The sequence below is a fragment of the Megachile rotundata genome, chromosome 12, assembly GCF_050947335.1.
Source record: "Megachile rotundata isolate GNS110a chromosome 12, iyMegRotu1, whole genome shotgun sequence".
Lineage (NCBI taxonomy): Eukaryota > Metazoa > Arthropoda > Insecta > Hymenoptera > Megachilidae > Megachile > Megachile rotundata.
This window is the reverse complement of record NC_134994.1, coordinates 5,635,918-5,655,342: the sequence shown is the minus strand read 5'-3', so window position 1 is coordinate 5,655,342 and position 19,425 is coordinate 5,635,918. Positions and strand designations below refer to the sequence as shown.

Sequence of the window (19,425 nt, the reverse complement as noted above, 5' to 3'; positions counted from 1 at the left end):
TTTATGTATTCGACAATTGAACTTAAGAAGAACTTTAAATGTTTTGATTTTAACAATAAATCGATTTTCTTCAGTAAAGAAATCTACGAAATTGTATGGTCGTTTTGTTGATTTGAAATGACTAATTATAGTCCCTTTCTTATTATGAAAATCTCATTCTGTGCTTCTTTATTTTTGTTCATTTTAACATAAGTGAATGCACATGATATTGATATTATAATAACTAAGATGTAATTTCAATATAAACATATATGTATGAGTGTCAATATTGTTCATATTAGATGTAAACATTAACAATTCGATGAACTTCTGAAATCATTAAATAGTATAACCAATTCATATTTTAGATTATGTTACAAAATCATCGATACATTTATTGTGTTACTAAATATCTAAGCTAATTAAATTTCACAGAAACTACAAGTGAAGCTTATTATTTTAAACTAGTTTAATTTTTTGTATCTTTAATAATATGTGCACCATACATGTGTACATACAATGATATGATACTAATTAGATTTTATAATTAGATTTTCAGAAATTACCATAAAATATCATTTCCTTTAAATATGCAAAGGTCTCATGTGCATTTCACATTATTTCATATTATAATATTTTGTAGCATACCTAGCTGATTATATTAAGTTTTATCCACAGCTATTTATACTTTGTGCAAGTATATTTTTTACCATGGAACACTTTTCTGGTCGTTTATTGGTGGCGAAAGAGTATTTTAAAAGAAAATGAAAGTAGAACTAATTTGCATGGTAATATAATGTAGCATGAGGCTGATGATGACAAGGTGTTACAGAGTCATTTAAAAACGAATGGAAATTTCTGGTGTATCGTCCATGCAAGGATTCGTATATGATGAAAATATGTTCTCACTTTAAATGAACATTGCATTTTGGTTTTTGCAACAACTCTTGATAAATTGGAATTAAAACGACACGTAGTGATTATTCTGTTTTGGAAATTGATCGCTCACGATAATTTATGGTCACGAGATAATTTGTGCCATCGCTATCGCCATTTCAGGTAACAGTAGTTTTTCACGGCTTATGTATTTGACAGTTTAAACTTTACAGTATCATAAATATAACAAGCATTAAATAATAACACTTCACTTTGTAATAATAAGACTTCATTTTGTAATAATAAATAAATAATGTAGCAACTTTTAAATAATAACGTTTGATATTATAGTAACATGTAATTAATGTAACAATTATTGAATGTTAACTTATAATGTTTAAGATTATAACAGAATGTAACTAATAAAACAACTATGGAATAATAACACTTAACAATTGTTATTAACTTGTTATAACAAGTAAATAATAACAAGTAAATTATATAATGAAAAATTCGATAGTTTGGCAAGTTTGGTGAATTACAAATTTCAAAATTTAAAAATCTAGGAATTCAGGAATTCAGAAAGTTAGAAGTTCAGAAATTCAAAAATTCAAAAATTCAGAAATTTGGAAATTTAGATTTCTGTAAAATATTTCTAGCAATTTTAGGGATCAGAAAATTTGAAAATTCATGAAATAAAAATTATACAAGTATCAAAAGCATATACATGTACTTACATTTATCGTCACTAAATGGCCAGTAACTAATCGTAAGATGATCAGCGTGATGTAATGGCGTCTTAAAGTGACATGTCACATCGTCGTCCTAGTTTGTTTGAGATATACAAGTTACTTCAAGAGATTATTCTGATGCTAATCCCTGAGTTACAATGTATCGCACTGTTCTGAGAGATAATCCCGATCCTGATCCTTTAGTTACAATGTATCACATTGCTCTGAGAAATTGCCTTAATGCGTGTTTCTCTGTTACAAGTTCCACTGCATTTAACTCACTTATATAACGACTTATTAATGATTACGATATGATTCAATACAAAAGAACAAAAATATAAAAATTCACTAACTAAAATTTTGTGTTGTATAAACGAATTTCGGTGATATTTTTTAAAAATTTCGGACTTATACATTATTTACAAAATTAAAACAATGGTAATAAGTTTTACTATGTTTACCATGCTTACAAGTGTACAAGTCGTTTATTCTAAAACTACAAATCTAATTAACTCATAAAACTATTATTTTCTAGAAAGATACATCATTCACAGCTAATTGTTGCTACAATATTAAAACAGTTGAAGAGTGTTAAAATCTTAGGCACACGTTACGTTCATCAATTCCTCATTGTGCAGATTGTAATTGGAAACGAACCCAATATTTTAGTTGCAGTGAAGATATAAGTCTGGTTTGTCACATTCGAACTGCAGTGTGCGTCACGAGTGTAACAGGATATTGTAGCGTAAAGGTTTAAATTAATTATTTACAAGAAAGAGGAACTTTTGGGACAATGACATACACTAAAAGATTAAAATATAAAATTGAAAGATTTTAAGATTGAAGTATTCTTATTCTTTATAATCTGTATTATGTCTGACCATAGACGTCAGTTTTCACGGTCGTGTAGTATTACATAAAATTTTAGGTTATGTTGATATAACTTAATAGAAAATGAGACTGTCGATTGTGCTTAATTCCTATGTCCATGGGGTAATATGATACACACATGATCTAGGTAGAGGAGCCTTAGTGAATTTCGAGATCACTTGTGACTAACTATCGATGGTAATATTTTGGAAATTAATTTTGGAAGTTAATAATATTTGGTGGCGACTAATTATCATTATGATGAGGCCTCAAGGGTTGATGATGCTTCAAAATATGATACTAGATACAACTTTTTGTCACAGGATTAAACTTTCTTAAAATGAGCCAAAACTCTAAGAAAAATTGTCAAAAGTGTTGAAAGGGGGTCTGGAGTGCTGAGAGACCCCCAAGAAGCGATAGCCATACAAAGCCATACATTCTAATCAATTTAAACATTCGAAATAAATATCAGAAATATTAACAAAATTAGCTAATATCAAATTAAAAATATTAACCAGCTCAGTTAATTACCGGAACTCAAGCACTAGGAAAACCTCACCCGAGGTTTTAGAACCTCGATCTGCATCTGCGATCTCGACCGTTCAATGGCCACACCGAAACCATTCACACCGCGCGAACTAAAAAGTCCGTCGAACCGGCAAAATACGAGGCTCGAACCTGTTTCTAATCCAACGGAACTCCACCTTGTTCTCCCTTATCTGTTGCTGTCAGCTTCCGTGGCCAGGATAAGAAGCAGAGAATATAAGCGAGGCGAGCAACGGACTTCGACTAGGAGCACCAGGAACTGCGTAATAATATACAAGACTGAGTAAAACGCCTGTTACACGGATAAATTTGCCCCCGTAGCCGTTTATTGAGTTCCTTCCAAGTGACCACGGCCTGTACTCTCGCTGTATGTTTATGCGTTTTCACGGTGCACCAATGGAGCCAACCATAATCCAGATCTTTATTGCCTTCTGCAGAGCCCACCGCGGGACAATAACTGCAACTACAATCTTTTTCGGTTGGGTTCGATATAGAAATCTTTTTCTATATTCAAAAATTAAGATTGTCAATTTTTCTTTAGGTGGCATTTGAATGTCTATGAAGTTAGCCCGAGCGTTCTGTATGGTCAGAAGAGAGTCACGAGGGCAGAGACAAAATTATTGAAATTGAACAATTTATGAGCTAATAAAATTGTTGAAAAGGATTGAAAGTGAGATGTATAGTGGGATGTATAAGCAATTTGGAGGTTATGTGTTTAGCGGATAAGTATTTTAGGTTTAAAGCTGATGTGTTTCTGAGTGCTCAATGGACACAATCAGTCAACTGTGAATATCTTGTAGTAGCTAATGATTAAATAGATTACAATAATTAACATTAAATAGTTAAATAGTTTAACATTAGACTGTCAGTCTAATAAAATTAATAGACGAATAGTTTGATGTTGAAATAAGATTTGGTAAATTTTTATCTATCTTGTGAAGTTTTGCATTAAATGCACAGTTTGCATTAAATTATATTATCTATAAAATTCAATGCAAATTTTTATTTATGATAAATACACAAATGCACGTAGTATAACAGTGAAACAGTTAGAAGATGTTTTGAAAGGAGAATCCGTTGCAGGTATTATTCCTAAATTATTCTAGTATGTCATAAAGAGTAGAAAGATACGAGCCGATAGTAGCTCATAGACTTTATTCGAAAATAAAAGAGCGAAGAAGGAAATTGTAAAGTTCGTTGAGTTAAAACTGACCGGTGGATCTGAAATAAAATGTGGACTCAAACGCTTAAGCCTCTTTTGACAGTATTACAAAGATATCAGAAAGTCGATATATGAAGCTGGCTGCGGAAGGATTTGCGGACTGTACGGTGGTTTTCTTCGTGGAGAATCTTTTTTTGCTTTCACTGGCACCTTCCAGGTGTTGCTGGATGACGATACGAGCCGAGAATTTATTCGAGGTACTGTTCAGGCGTTCCCTCGACACACATTTAAATTCTATATTCACAGCTAAACGCAGAGTTAAGTGACTGCTGTTCTTTTTCATCTTTATTTTGACTTGACCTCATCTTTTAAAGCGATGTTTTTAATGACAAACTTAGAAGCGTATAATGCAAGCATAATTTGAAAATTGTTTTCAGTATCACATGTGCTATTTAAAATAGCACATGGTTCCGAAGGGACGTTTTAATTGACAAATAAAAAGAACATTTATGTGGTCCCATTGAACTGATTCATCGTGTAGAAGCTGTTGAATATTGTATATAATCAAAGCACGTATTGAAGTAAGCAAGAAACGTGGATGCATCACGGTTTTCGGATTATACTAATAGCTGCATCGTTATGGTAACGTAGCTAAGTAATCGCTGATGGGATTAATTACACGCTTCAGCTTATCTTTGCACCATCGATGCACAGTGTTGCTTTTACATAGTTAGATTAATAGGTAGTACTTTTGGAAAAGGGAATAAGACGATGGTTCAACCTTACATACAAGGTGTTTCCGTAGGACGAGATAACGGGAACGAGATAAATATTGGAAAAATACAGATGGAAAAATTTTATAGAGGAAAATGATTAACCGTGTATGATAGTTATTTTTGCAATTGAAATTTTGTTATAACATGTACATATGCGTATACATATACACACATGTACATATACATTATACGTACACATATACTTATACATATGTGTACGTATACATACACATATACACGTGTAGATATACATATACATACACATATACATACGTGTACGTATACATACACATACATACGTGTAGATATACATATACATACATATACATACACAGGTGTACATACAATACATATACATACACATACACATACACATATGCATACACATATGCATACACATATACATACACATATACATACACATATACATACGCATATACATGCGCATATATATACACATATACATACGCATATACATATACATATATGTAAGTACACATACGTCTACACACATATACATATACGTATACATATGCACACATTACATAGTCACGTACATATGTAACCAATACAAATGCATCTTTTTCTATAAGTAACTTTAAATAAAACGTAAATTTACATAACTTTAAAATAGTTAAACCCATAACTTTATATAACTTTACATTTTTTAATTTTTTTATCACTTTTAACACAATTATACTGTATTTTACCAAATAAAATTATGTTTTTAGCCTTATTATATTTACTATATTTGAACATAAGTAAAAGATGAATGAACATAAATTATCAATAAAGGAACAAAAAATTGAGATCAAAAATTGCTTATATCATTAAAGCTTGAAATACGTAAACGTTTTTGCTTTGATTCACCGACAAACGTTCTTTTGAACACGTTCTCTGAAATCAGTGGATGTTTTCACGCTGATGTAACTAATCTATACTCTACTGTCAATGAAATGCTGATTTTATCTCGTTCCAACTAAAATGAATTAACAAAACGATTCACCCGTCAGAATAATTTGTTTCAGCGAAACGTGCATTCCATTTTGAGTTCGTTTCTTTTGTGAATGCAAAATCTGCGATTGCCAACAAGTATTTCCTGTATCTTTGGCACGTATAATTAGATAAGGCTGCAGTCGAAATAAAAATCATTTCGTTTGAGTGTGAATCGCAACTAAAGGATTAATTAAGAAACGTTTTCCTCAATTAATTTGCATTACACGTTACGGGTAAATGGTAGAATTACAAGGATTATATTTTATTACACTCGTCGATGAAATTTTTTGTTAACAAATTAATATTTACGAAAAATGGAAATTTTATTCGAGAACATGCAATTAGCAGAATTATCGTGAAACTTTTATTTGCAAAAATGATGTAAATACAAATTGATGATAATAGATAGGAACTAAGGTTAAAAATTTAGTAATTTTTAATTTTGTAAATTTTTTTAATTTTCAAATTTTAATGGTCCTAAATTTTCAAATTTTTACGTTTTTAAACTATCAAATTTTCACGTATTTAAATTTTCAAGTTTCTATATTTTAAAATTTTTTAATTTCTACGTTTATAAATTTTTTAATTTTCACGTTTTTAAGTTTTCAATTTCTGCGTTTCTAAATTTAATTTTTCACGTTCCTAAATTTTCAAATTTCTATGTTTCTAAATTTTCAAAATTCTGCATTTTCAAATTTTCAACTTTGCAAGCTTACAAATTTTCACGTTCCTAAATTTTCAAATTTCCACATTCTTATATTCTGCCAATAGAACTTGAAAAATATAATTTGAAAACTTTAGTATTAAAATATTTAGGAACTTCAACATTCAGAAATTTTTACATTTATAACTTCCAAAATATATAATTTTATAAATTGAGAAATTTGATAATTCAAAAACTTGCATCCGCATGTCACTCCGCATGAGTTGAGAGTTCATCTTCATCCCAATTACGCGATTACGATTGTTATGATCAGAAAATGTTACAAGAACAGCTTACCAAGAAAGACTCCGTTTATTTTCAAGGAAACCAATAAATCAATGTGGATTCGTTTGCAAAATATCGTACGCCGATAATGGAGGATTGAGTCATTAGAAGATCCTTCATCGAGGTAGTTGAAGCGAACTCCCGCAGGAAAACATACAATGAAATCGAAGATAAACGGCCGGATACAGCGACGTTAAACTATTCGCGTGAATCGCACGCAAATTATCTTGACCGATCGTTTTCGTCGGCGTGTAAATTGCGTGCGATTATGAAGATTACAGGTGTAGCAAACGTTTTTCCATCTGGCGGCCTCCAGTTCGTTGGAAACGCGTAGATTTTTCTTCTGTAACTCCATAGAGATATAATAAACGCGTAGGTGACAAAACTACTTGCCAATTTACTCGTACATTGTAGTGAACGATTGGAATTGCAAATTGTAGATTCCGGATGTTTTGCGGTACTTTTATGTTCGACATTTTTATTTTTATCTTGTGAAGATTCAGAATTTGGGATGATAGTATGAAGAATTAGGACTTTGGACTAAAATTGCAAATTTTTTTGCAAAACTAACAAGTCTTTTTAAATAAATTTTATAGAATTATCAAATTTAAAATTATTACAATTATTATAAGTTTACAATTATTTATAAGTTACACATAATTATACATGTTACATATGCTATACATAAACGTGATATTAGTATTTAGCAGAGTTTTTAAAAATTTTTTACTTGAATATTCTAAAATCTTCAACTAAACCTTCTGAACAAGATATCAATGTGTAAAAGAATTATTTTCAACTAGTTTTTCATATAAATGTTATAAAATTAACAACTAAATATTATGAACAAAATATTAGGCACTCAGCAGAATTATTGTCAACCTGGAGTAGTTTTTGTACTTATTTTATAACAAGTTTAAATTTAATTTTAACTAATTTTAATCCAAGCTAATTGCTGAATTGATATTCTATTTTAAATCTGTTTTGCATTTTATTTATATTTATTTCATTTTGTATTTTATTTTTATTTATTTTTAATTTTTTTCCTTTTGTATTTCATTTTTATTAATTTTATGCTTTATTTTATTTTTATTTTTTCCATTCTGCATTTTATTTTTATTTATTCTTATTTTGTATTTTATTTTTATTTATTTTCATTTTGTATTTCATTTTTATTTATTTCTTTTTTGTATTTTATTTTTATTTTTTTTCATTTTGTATTTCATTTTTATTTATTTTTATTTTGTATTTTATTTTTATTTCTTCCATTCTGTATTTCATTTTTATTTATTCTTATTTTGTATTTTATTTTTATTTATTTTCATTTTGTATTTCATTTTTATTTATTTCTTTTTTGTATTTTATTTTTATTTTTTTTCATTTTGTATTTCATTTTTATTTATTTTTATTCTGTATTTTATTTTTATTTCTTCCATTCTGTATTTTACTTTTATTTATTTTTATTTTGTATTTTATTTTTATTTCTTCCATTCTGTATTTTATTTTTATTTATTTTCATTTTGTATTTTATATTTGTTTTTTCATTTTTTCATTATTCCAACAGTTACCCTATTCAGAATGAAAGAAGTTTTTCCAGAAGACAAAAAACTTGAGCTTCGTGTAAGTACTCGTATAGGAAGCTGTAAATTCGAGGGATCGAGCCCGGTAAGATCACGGACGTTTCTTACGTGCGCATCCACTGGAAATACGGCTAATGGAATCCTCGATGTTATTCTACGGGTCCTGGAATTGGCATCGAAGTAAGCATGTTGCACCGAGCCGCTGTGTACATAGAATAGCAACGTCGACACATCTCAGGATTGTGTGTAAATAAATTGCCCGCAACTTTATACTGCAGCCTCGACACCGGACGATATTCACCTATTACCCTTTCCGGTATTACTTCGAACTTTCCACGGTTTCTCTGCACGAACGGATTCTAACCTCTATGGTCGCCATGAAATTGTCAATTCGATGCAATAAATAAGTTAATCTCTTAAACAATAATTTGCTATGTCGCATGCTTGAATGGGTCATTAAAAATGTGCAATATGATTTATGCATGTATAGGTTTTTTTAATAATAATTTTGTTCAAACTTTTTAGGGTTTGTTTTCTTATATTGGAAACTTGTTTTAATATTCTAAATTGAAGTTAGAATATTTATTAGTTATTTATTTAATTATTTTTTATTGTGAGTCTTTTTATAATTATTTTTGTTGTTTTATTCAATTTAGGAAGCAAATTAAGGTTTGGATAGCTAATCCAATGGTACTTTGAGAAAAGGCATATATTGACTTACTATAGGTTAGTAACTTATATTGAAAAATGATTTGACCATTTTCAAATGAACAATTTTCCTGAATACCAAATTCCACAAATTCTAATTTCCCCAAGTTACAAATTCCTCAAGTTACAAATTTCCAAATTCCAAATTTTCCAAATTCCAAATTCTCCACATTCCGAATTCCCCGAATCCCAAATTCCCCAAATTCCCCAAATTCCAATTTCCTTGAAATCCAAATTTTCCAAATTCCAAATTCCTCAAATTCCAAATTCCACAAATCTCAAATTCCCCACAACCCAAATTCCCCAAATCCCAAATTCCCCAAATCCCAAATTCCCCAAATCCCAAATTCCCCAAATCCCAAATTCCCCAAATCCCAAATTCCCCAAATCCCAAATTCCCCAAATCCCAAATTCCCCAAATCCCAAATTCCCCAAATCCCAAATTCCTCAAATCCCAAATTCCTCAAATCCCAAATTCCCCAAATCCCAAATTCCCCAAATCCCAAATTCCCCAAATTCCCCAAATTCCCCAAATTCCTAAATTCCTAATTTATTCAGTTCTCAAATTTTTAAAATCCCAAATCTTTAAATTTCCAATTCCCTAAATTCCAAGACTCTTAAGTTCTCAAACTCCTACATCCCTATATCCCTATATTTCCAAACCTATAAATTCCCATATCCTTACATGCGTAAACCCCAAATCACGAAACAATCCAGAAAAATAACAATTCATTTAGCTCTGATCCTTAAGCGTTTACAATTAACCCGCGCTCATCAGGTCCCAATCTCTATCAAATAATAATAAAAATAAAGATAAACCGATTACCAAATAATTTGCGAACGAAAGAATTAAAATACCTGTTCACGGTAACAGGTTGAACCGGGTACTCATTCAGATAGTGTCTACTACCGACAAAACGAGGCGAAAGGCGATTTTCTCGTGCGGTATCAGCAGGAAACGCGGTTACTGGAATCTCTAATGGTGTTCAACGGGGATCGGCATCCATCGGTGGCCAGGTACAGGATCGCGTCCCAGGATCGTAGATTTTTCCTGAAACCCGTTTCGTGACCTCGTGCACGTTCATATTCTACAACAATCCTGCCTACGCGTGCGTTGTGTCCCCGTTTTCGAGAATGGACGCTTCGGACGAAGAAGAGGAGGAGCACCCTGATCGCGTATCTCGAGCGTGAACGCGATCCAGAGATGTTTCTTGTAGCAATTAGGCTGTTGGTACCGCGAGCGGTCCAACTCCGGATCGAGATAATAAATTATTCTTGATCGGCGTCCTGAAACGACAGCGATCTCGCGATCGATCAGCCGTGTCAACGTCGTATTTTTCCTGTCTCTTTAGACTCCGCGAAATCGTGACGCTGGCTTCCGACCAGCTTCGAAACGAAACGTGAAGTATCTTTATCGTTCGTTGGAAATTGGGACTGATGAACACGCTCGATTTAATATGGATATGGTAGCGTAACTGTATCAGGTTATAGCTCCGTTACGAACACAGAGATGTCAGAGATGAATGATTTAAAGAGTACCTTATATTAATGGGACCAATGTTTTTCAGAAGTGATGTGACACACGTTCGATTATTCTTTTAAATGCAAATTTACGTGGCTGTTCCTCTCGTTATTCTATGTAAAAAAATACTGGGGGAAAAATAGTAAAAAAAATTTATCGAGGTATTCTAACAAAATTTCTATTAAACTTTCGATAAATTTTAACGAAATGTAAATGTCATACGTGTGAACAAAATTTGCCAGTCATATATAAGCTTCTTTTATGTCTATTTACACATATGTAAGAACATATAATATGTATACACATATGTTCACATATGTAAGAACATACCATGCGTATAGATACATATATGTTCACATATGTAAGAACATACAATATGTATACACATATGTTCACACATGTGAGAACATACAATATGTATACACATATGTTCACATATCTAAGAACATACAATATGTATACACATATGTTCACATATGTAAAAACATACAATATGTATATACATATGTTCACATATGTAAAAACATGCAACATGTATACATATATGTTCACATATGTATAAATATGCATACATGCATTTCTGCATTTGGCAGTTGCTAGCTAAGTTACTAAATAATTTGTAATATAAGTTACCTATAAATTGTAATTTCTTACTAAATTATCTATAATATAAATGACCAAATATACCTATTCAGTACTGATATATAAATATCCTTGAAAAATTAATATTTGTGCACGGATGAGGCTAATCAAGGGTCCTCTCACGTTCTCTCCTCAAATGTACCGATATATGTATGTAATCCTTTACACGTGTGTACCGATATGTGTAATGTTGTACATATGAACCAATATACCACACCGTTATCTCCAGATGTCCAAATCTTGCTAATGTATTTCCCAAAAAAATTAAGCTTATTTCTTTCGAGTCTTAAAATAGCATATTCAATACTCTTTTTAACGAATTCGTCAATGTATTTATGGTTACGTTTACTTTTACACAGTAAGTGGGTCTTCCATAATAGATAAATAAATACATATATACTTTTTAAAAATATTTATGCTTCACAGAAAAGATTTAATAGGGTACCTAGAAACAACGTTTGCGTGCAGTTTTATGACAGCAATTATAACATCAAGGTATCCAACTTCATGCATGCTTCATAATTCCGCGGAAGAAATTTGATAACAGGTTGGAGTTTCGTTTTATAGCACGACAGATACATGTATCTTCGTAGAGTGCAAGATTTTACCTAATAGGAATTAAATTTCATATTTCACGATCTTTTTAGCGTAAATCGTGCATGGCGAAGTTCATCGAATCTGAAGTTGAGGATCGATTGCTGTACCGTTGTTAAATGTCTAAGAATCCTACTTTCTTTCTAACTTTCCCAGGAAGTTACAGGAAAAGTTCGCTATAATTTCCACCGTAAATTACTGTATATTACATTATATTGTACATTACTCTATATTAGAAAAGTGAATCCTGAGAATATGATTTGTATTTGGTACCAAATCAACTTTTGTTATAGAAACAAGGTAACGGATACAGGTTCGACGAGTACGACTGATTGGACAGCCCCAGTTATTGAATGTTTTTCTAACGTCTGATTGGTCAACAGCGTCCAATTACTAGAACTGTCCAAGCACTTATACATGTCCATCACTGGCACCGTTACTTTACTATCCGCAAGGAATAGAGATTACAATTAAATATTTTCTGCAGAAATACCAATAACTGGATCTAAAATTGGATATGATAGTTCTAGGTATCAAAATTGTTATAAAAAAAAATGTTGAGGGTTGTAGTAAAACAGATGATGTTATTAGTAAAATTTGGTTATGAATAATTATTCTTAGATTAAGCAGATTAAAGTAAAAATTTGGTTTAATTTAATTATCTAACATTGGTTATATAAACGTGTAATAGTTCCAAGAGTGGCTATATGTATAACCTAACAGTTAGGTCCTAACTCATGAAGGTACAGCGCATGGTAGTACAACACGGAGTAGTATAGTGTGTAGTAATGTAGTGCATGATAATATAAAGCGTAACAATATGATGTATGAACCGTGATTCAGAGTATGGTAGTACAACGGGTGGTGATACAATGCGTGATAGTATAGTACATGGTAGCACAGCGCGTGGTAGTATAATGTGTAGCAGTACAACAATTAACAATGCAATGTTTAGTAAATCAAAGCGTAATTACACAACGAGCGATAGCACAGTGAGTGATAGCACAGCGCGCGGTAATATAAAGCATTGTAGTACAACGCACAGTAGTGTAACACATGGTAGTACAGTGTGTGGAACACAACACATGGTAGTGCAATTCAAGATAGTGCAGCACTTAGTAGCACAATGCGTAGTAGCGCAGCGCGTGGTAGTGCAACACAAGATACTGCAACAAGTGACAGTGGAATAGAAGATAGTGTCACACGTCGTAGTACAACGCAAGGTAATATAATGCGTGGTAATTCGACACAAGATAGTGCAGCGCTTGGTAGTGCATCGCATGGAGGTACAGCCCGTGGTAATATAACGCACCATAGCACAACGCGTGGTATTGGTACACAAGGTAGTGCAGCACGTGGTGTTCTAGCGCTTGGTAGTACAACGCGTGGTGTTACGGCGCCTGGTAGTACAACGCGTTGTGTTACGGCGCTTGCTAGTGCAACGCGTGGTGTTACGGCGCTTAGTAGTACAACGCGTTGTGTTACAGCGCTTAACAATACAACGCGTTGTGTTACGACGCTTGGTAGTATAACGCGTTGTGTTACGACGCTTGGTGGTACAACGCGTGGTGTTACGGCGCTTGGTAGTACAACGCATGGTGTTACGGCGCTGGTTAGTACAACGCGTGGTATTACGGCACTTAGTAGTACAACGCATTGTGTTACGGCGCTTGGTAATACAACGCGTTGTGTTACGACGCTTGGTAGTACAACGCGTGGTGTTACGGCGCTTGGTAGTACAACGCGTGGTGTTATGGCGCTTGGTAGTATAACGCGTGGTATTACAGCACATAGCATAGCTACGCGTGGTAGTGGAACACAGAATAGTGCAGCGCGTGGTAATACAGCGCGTGGTAGTGGAACACAGGATAGTGCATCGCGTGGTAATAGAGTGCGTGGTAATACAACCCATAAGAATGCAACACTAGATAGTGCAGCGCTTGGTAGTATTACGCGCGGTATTACAGCGCATGGCATTGCTACGCGTGGTAGTGGAACACAAGATATTTCATCGCGTGGTAGTGCAACCCATAACAGTCCAACACAAGATAATGTAGCGTTATACCATAGCACATATCATGCATAGTAGTAGAACGCGTAACAATCTAATGCCTAGTTATTCAAAGCGTAACTACACGACACGTGATATTATAAAGCGTGTCATTCTAACGAATAGTACTCCAAATGAATATACATCCATACTATTGAAGTACAAGGTAGTATAGTGCGTGGCAGTATAAGGGGTGGCAATCTAATGCGCAGTAACTCAATACGTGAACGTACAACGTGTAGTACAATACATGGTACCATAACACGTGATCTTACAATTTATCGTGCAATTATACAACAGACAGCAATGTAACACATACCCGCACAATTTATATCAATCTAAAATCCTCTCACACAATTACTTAAATCCTCTCACCAAGTAAACAACGCAAAAATAAACTAATGTGACGCAATCATCTCCCGTTACAACGGTAGACCTTGAAGGTGTCAAACATAAGTGTTGACCGAAGAACGATCATCTAATTTGAACTGGTGTCAGCGGAAAAACACTAACTAAAAATTGATTTCGAGCATGAAGCTTCTTAGAGACGAGCTGCTAATAGCATCATTTTATTACGGTCCTGAATCCAACCACCTGATTTGTTGCCGTATGTCAAAGTTGAATACGTTCACGACAGTGGAACAGGTATAACCATACGTAGGCGGACACTTTAACCGACAGCTGCTCTTTCACTTGCCACGTGAGAATTTAGTTTCTACGCAACGTAGTTTGAGACCCTTCCTTAGAACAGCGTTATAGAGTACGCTTTAAAAGAGGATAAATGTCATTGAACGCTGGTGGATTCTCAGGTTTCGTGATATGGCATCGGACATTTGATTTTCGCGTTGTTCAGTTTGTCCGTGTCAATGAATACAATTAATGGCTTCTTGGTGTTATTAAGCAATACCGATTTCAATTTCGATTTTGTTCAGATACGACTGAAACTGTTTCTACAGGGTAGCCAAATTTTTTATCGTTACCTTTTATCGAGGTATTCAATTTGTACAAATAAAAAGGGAATGTTATATCACTATCGGATTTCAAACATTATATTAGAAAGTTATAATAGGTTGGTGAAGTTTGATGGTAAAAAACTGGAATACCTTGTAATTACGTATAGTATTTCAAAATGGTATCTTTAAGTTCTGCTTGGACCATGTTTTATAAATTTCAAGCATAATCATAAAATTTATTATGATTATAGTCAAATAATATTAGGTTGACAAAATATATCACAACTTTCTATTTTCTTAATACAAAATTATTTACCAGAAAATATTATTTACTAAAAGAATATATCACTATAATGATAAAATTTTATGCATTGCAAAATAAATTGTGTATCTATTTATACAAATGATTTAAACAACTAAAATTTCGCAAATCATAAAAAGTAACTGACATTTTTGGTTGATACTGCAAAAAATATTTAATGTATTCTTTACACAATAGACTGTATTTGTTTCGTAAAAGCTGTTTATACGATTAACAGCTTTTGTCCATTAGCAAAGCAATATTGCAAAAAGTAAATGGTAATACATTATTAAGTAATTCTGCATAAAAACTGAGGTCCGTTCTTTGAAAGGTAGTTGAACCTTTGAAGGTATTTGTTTATAAAAAAAATTTACTGTTAAACAAATTGATTATTTATACTAATTAACCCTTCGTTGTTGTTGCAAATATGCAACATAACATTTGAAGAAATTCTTGTATTTTATCAAACCTAATTTTACTACAAATTTAACTAAAAAAATTATTGAAAACATTATATTTCATAATTATGACTTTTTGTTACGCTTTTTCAAAACTTTGCAAATTTAAAATATATGATTCGTCAAATAAATATTTTTGATAGAAAACATTTCATTGATATTGCATCAATAACAGTGTAAAAATGTATCTTTAATTGTAACAGTTCAGAAATATATTTCTAATCGTAACAGCTCAGAAATATATTTTTGATAGTAACTATTTAAAAATACATTATTTTCAGAATTAATAATGGCAATCACACAAAGAGTTAACGACTGTTCCGTATAAGTATAAAAATCTTCAAATAAATAGTACTCGCTACAAAGAAGGACCATGGCTATTAAATAAAAATTTAACAAGAATCGACTCCGATAACTGTTACCGTAATTACTTTAATTTGAGGAAGAGTCCAAACCGGCTAAAGAATTGCCTCGAAACTCATTCGAATCAATCGAACATTTCATTTGTTCGTGAAGTCTTCGAATCGAAATCAGCAGTTAAATCGGACTTACGTCATCCCTATCCTCGTGAAGCTCGTCGTCGGCGCTCTCTTCGAGAACGAAGCCCACGTCGTTGTTGTTCCTCGTCAGTGATGGCAGCTTCCTGGGTGTCAGTTCCTCGCCGTCGGTGTCTCTCTTTCGCTTGCCGTCCCTGTGCTCGTTCAGCGTGGTCTCGTGCTCGTCCAACATGTCGGTGACCATCAGTTCCGACTCGACGCTCGTCGGGGACACGACTTCGTCCAGCGGTGACATAGTCGTCCTGTCGGCTTCACCGCCCTCCAGTACGGACATGATGAGCCACTTTTGCCGGAGCTGGCACAGATGCTTGCTCGGTCACGATCACCAGAATTCGCGGACAGTCGGGTCTCGTCTTCGACGGGACACTGTGTGTCGGCTGCCGAGAGGTGGCAACGAAGCACCTCCACTGTTCGAGTGAGTACGGATGCACGTTCATAGAGTCTTCGTTTGCTGCTCAGTTTCTTTCGTGTCAACCTTATCGTTCCTCTTTAACCGAATAGCTCCCACGAGCGCTACGTCATCCAATTAAATTCGTTAAAAACGGTTAACTTCGCGAAACGTTTCCGGCATACGCTTGTCATCAATCACTTTTCCGAGCACCGGTTTACGTCCGTTCGTTAAATCCAGTAATTTCGGCGAGAACCGTACTTTACGACCTCGGCTGTTAATCGCCGGCCCGTTCGCCTTCTGTGTGGCTTCGTTGACATTCGATCAGAATTGCGTTCGTTAAAACTGGCGGTTTCGTGCATCGGCATGCGATTCCATGCCAGAAACTGAGGCACATCCGACCAGCCTGAAGACAATGGGCTGATAAATCGCCTGTCCTCGATAACGGTCCCACTCGCCGCTAAACAGAGTCCCTCTGGAGCACATCCAATTTTCCAAACGAGCGTGACCCTCTTTTTCTTCTTGAAGCCGTGCACAAACACCTGCTTGACGGTATGCCGGTGTACGTGCAAAACTTCGATCGCTTAAAGTTTCGATTCGATATTCACGGTTCAAAGTTCAACGAATTTCAACAAGTTTAACTCCTCGTGTGAAAATCTGATGAGTCTAAACTGTGTAGCTCCTCAGTCAGATATTTAGTTAGGTGTTAAGAATTAGATGTTAGATGTTTAATCAAGTATCCATTTAGTCATTCGCTCAAGAATGAAGTATCCACTTAGATCAAGAATTAGGTAACCACTTAGATGTTCGATAACGAATTAAATAGCCAGTTAAATCCAGACTTCGATATCCAGTTAGGTATTCGATAGAGAAGATTCTTCGGAATGAAGTATTTTCGAGGCACTTTTTTATCGAAATTTGTTGAGGAATCGGTGAAAAACGATCGATTTCAGTGACAGAGACGTTCACGTGTTTGGAGCACAGGCAGCTTTAAAACCAGACGTAAAACGATCCCATGGCGTGCGTCCGTGCGGGCATTAAAGTCTCCGGCTTTCCACCGGTTCCGCTGATCGATGACGCAGGAAACCTGAATTCTTTCGGTCCCTTCCCTGTGGGACTTAATAACGCGGCTTCCTTGGTGTAATTAAATCCTGCCAAATTACACGGATCGATGTGATTCGCGTGGAATGACGTGGTCAGCCTGGTTTCGTCGCGTTGTGCCACCCTGACAGTCTCCCTCGGGGCACGGGAATTTACCAAGAACATCACGACAGTTACCCATGGTCGTGTGCCGTAAACACCGAGATGCAAAACGAACGCGTATAAAATAATCTGCACCGGCGAATGAAAACTGAACGTTCCAGTTCAGTCAGAGTTGAATGTAGACGTTTTGAAACGACGCAAAAAATGCAGTCAACCGCGTACAATCACGAGATCGTTTGTACGTGTACGTACGTTCTTTGCTGATTACCGTGCTCACATGCAGCCTGGACTCGGCCCGATTTCACCATAGAATCTAGTCGCAGATCACCACTGGTAACGAGATTGCACCGATCGGCTCGCGTACACTTCCTGTCCGTGTGGCGGGTTTCGGTCCTGTTGCTCGTAAACTGCACTGCGATTTCTACTATTTTCATGCTATATCATGCTCGCATCAGTTTTCTTCTTTTCACCCGACAGAGGGTTACGTTTACAAGATTCTTCAGTTCAGTAGCTGTCACTTGCTCCGCTCGTTCATCGATATCGACCGGTTTTGCAAAAAATTTCCTTTCAGATGTTTGCTCCTCATTTAATTATGACGCGGCTTCCATTCATGCACACTCAACTTCGTCATCGATCAGTTTACTGAATCGCCTCCGGTCTATCGAGGATTCCCGCACAACAACAACAACAATATGAACCAACAAGCACACGCGTTTCGTTCGTCCAACACACAGACGTCCCCACACGGAAACACTGGCCAGCCGGTCCGTGGTTACGCAACAGGCCGATCAACGTCCACGTCGAAACATCCTCGGGCAAAGAGCGGAACCAGGAATCCCTCGGGCCGTGGCGACGGATGTTGACGTTCCGCCGCGAAGATCCCAGTCACGTGGTCGCCGGTGTCACGTGGGGGCGGCGGGGAAGGTGTCAGAGCAACAGCGGGCCACGGTAGGGGAAGAACGGTACGTATCCGGTGGTATTCGAAAAGTCAGCCGGGAAAAAGCTGAGCCAAGCACGTAAAAGCACGCGTATTGGTCGAAGGTCGACGAAGACCGATCGTGCGACACCGCGTTGTCGCGCGCGCGCGCCTCTCGAGAATGGCCTAAAGGCGAAAAGAGGAAAGGATCTCCTCGAGTGGCGCCGCCCGCGGCAGGAGGGGGCAAATCTCTCCTGCGTGGAGAGCAAGTGTTGGGCCCGCACGATATGCCCGCTGGACCACCACCACTACTGCCATCCTCTCGACCACCACCATAACCGTCGTTGGCCACCACCACCGGCGCTACCACGGACGATGCCATCGGTATCACCATCACCCGTAGCTTCGTCCACCTTCACGGAACACCGTCGCCGATACCAGCTGTCCTCTCTGCCGTCCCTTTCTCTTCTACGTGGGTTTCCTCTCACGGCTCCTTTTCCTCTCCACGATGTCCACTTCTGTCGATTCCCCTCCTCGCAGGCTTGCAACTACGTCGTTCTTGTCTTCGTTCGACCACGGCCGAGACTGGACCGCTTGCCGGCTCTCTGTCGCCTTGGTGTCTCCTGCTT

The 19,425-nt window shown here is 35.5% G+C and overlaps 1 protein-coding gene and 1 long non-coding RNA gene across 11 annotated transcripts in view; one reads left to right on the top strand and one right to left on the bottom strand.

Annotated features, from left to right (window-relative positions):
- Positions 1–19,425, bottom strand: part of TfAP-2 (transcription factor AP-2) — a 416,024-nt gene that overhangs the window by 167,837 nt on the left and 228,762 nt on the right. For 3 of the 10 annotated variants that reach the window (XR_001095047.2, XM_012279635.2, XM_012279636.2), the window contains exon 1: positions 16,285–16,563. The exons of the other annotated variants lie outside the window; for them this stretch is intronic. Coding sequence is in view for 2 of the 3 variants with exons in the window: in XM_012279635.2 (XP_012135025.1) it covers positions 16,285–16,563 (279 nt within the window). In the remaining variant the exon portion in view is untranslated. Of the gene's footprint in view, positions 1–16,284; positions 16,564–19,425 lie in introns of those variants that run through there. 10 annotated transcript variants of the gene reach the window in all.
- Positions 8,360–10,380, top strand: LOC143265485 (uncharacterized). The gene is made up of 3 exons (XR_013040091.1): positions 8,360–8,820; positions 9,161–9,230; positions 10,087–10,380. It is a non-coding gene; the product is annotated as an uncharacterized LOC143265485 (long non-coding RNA).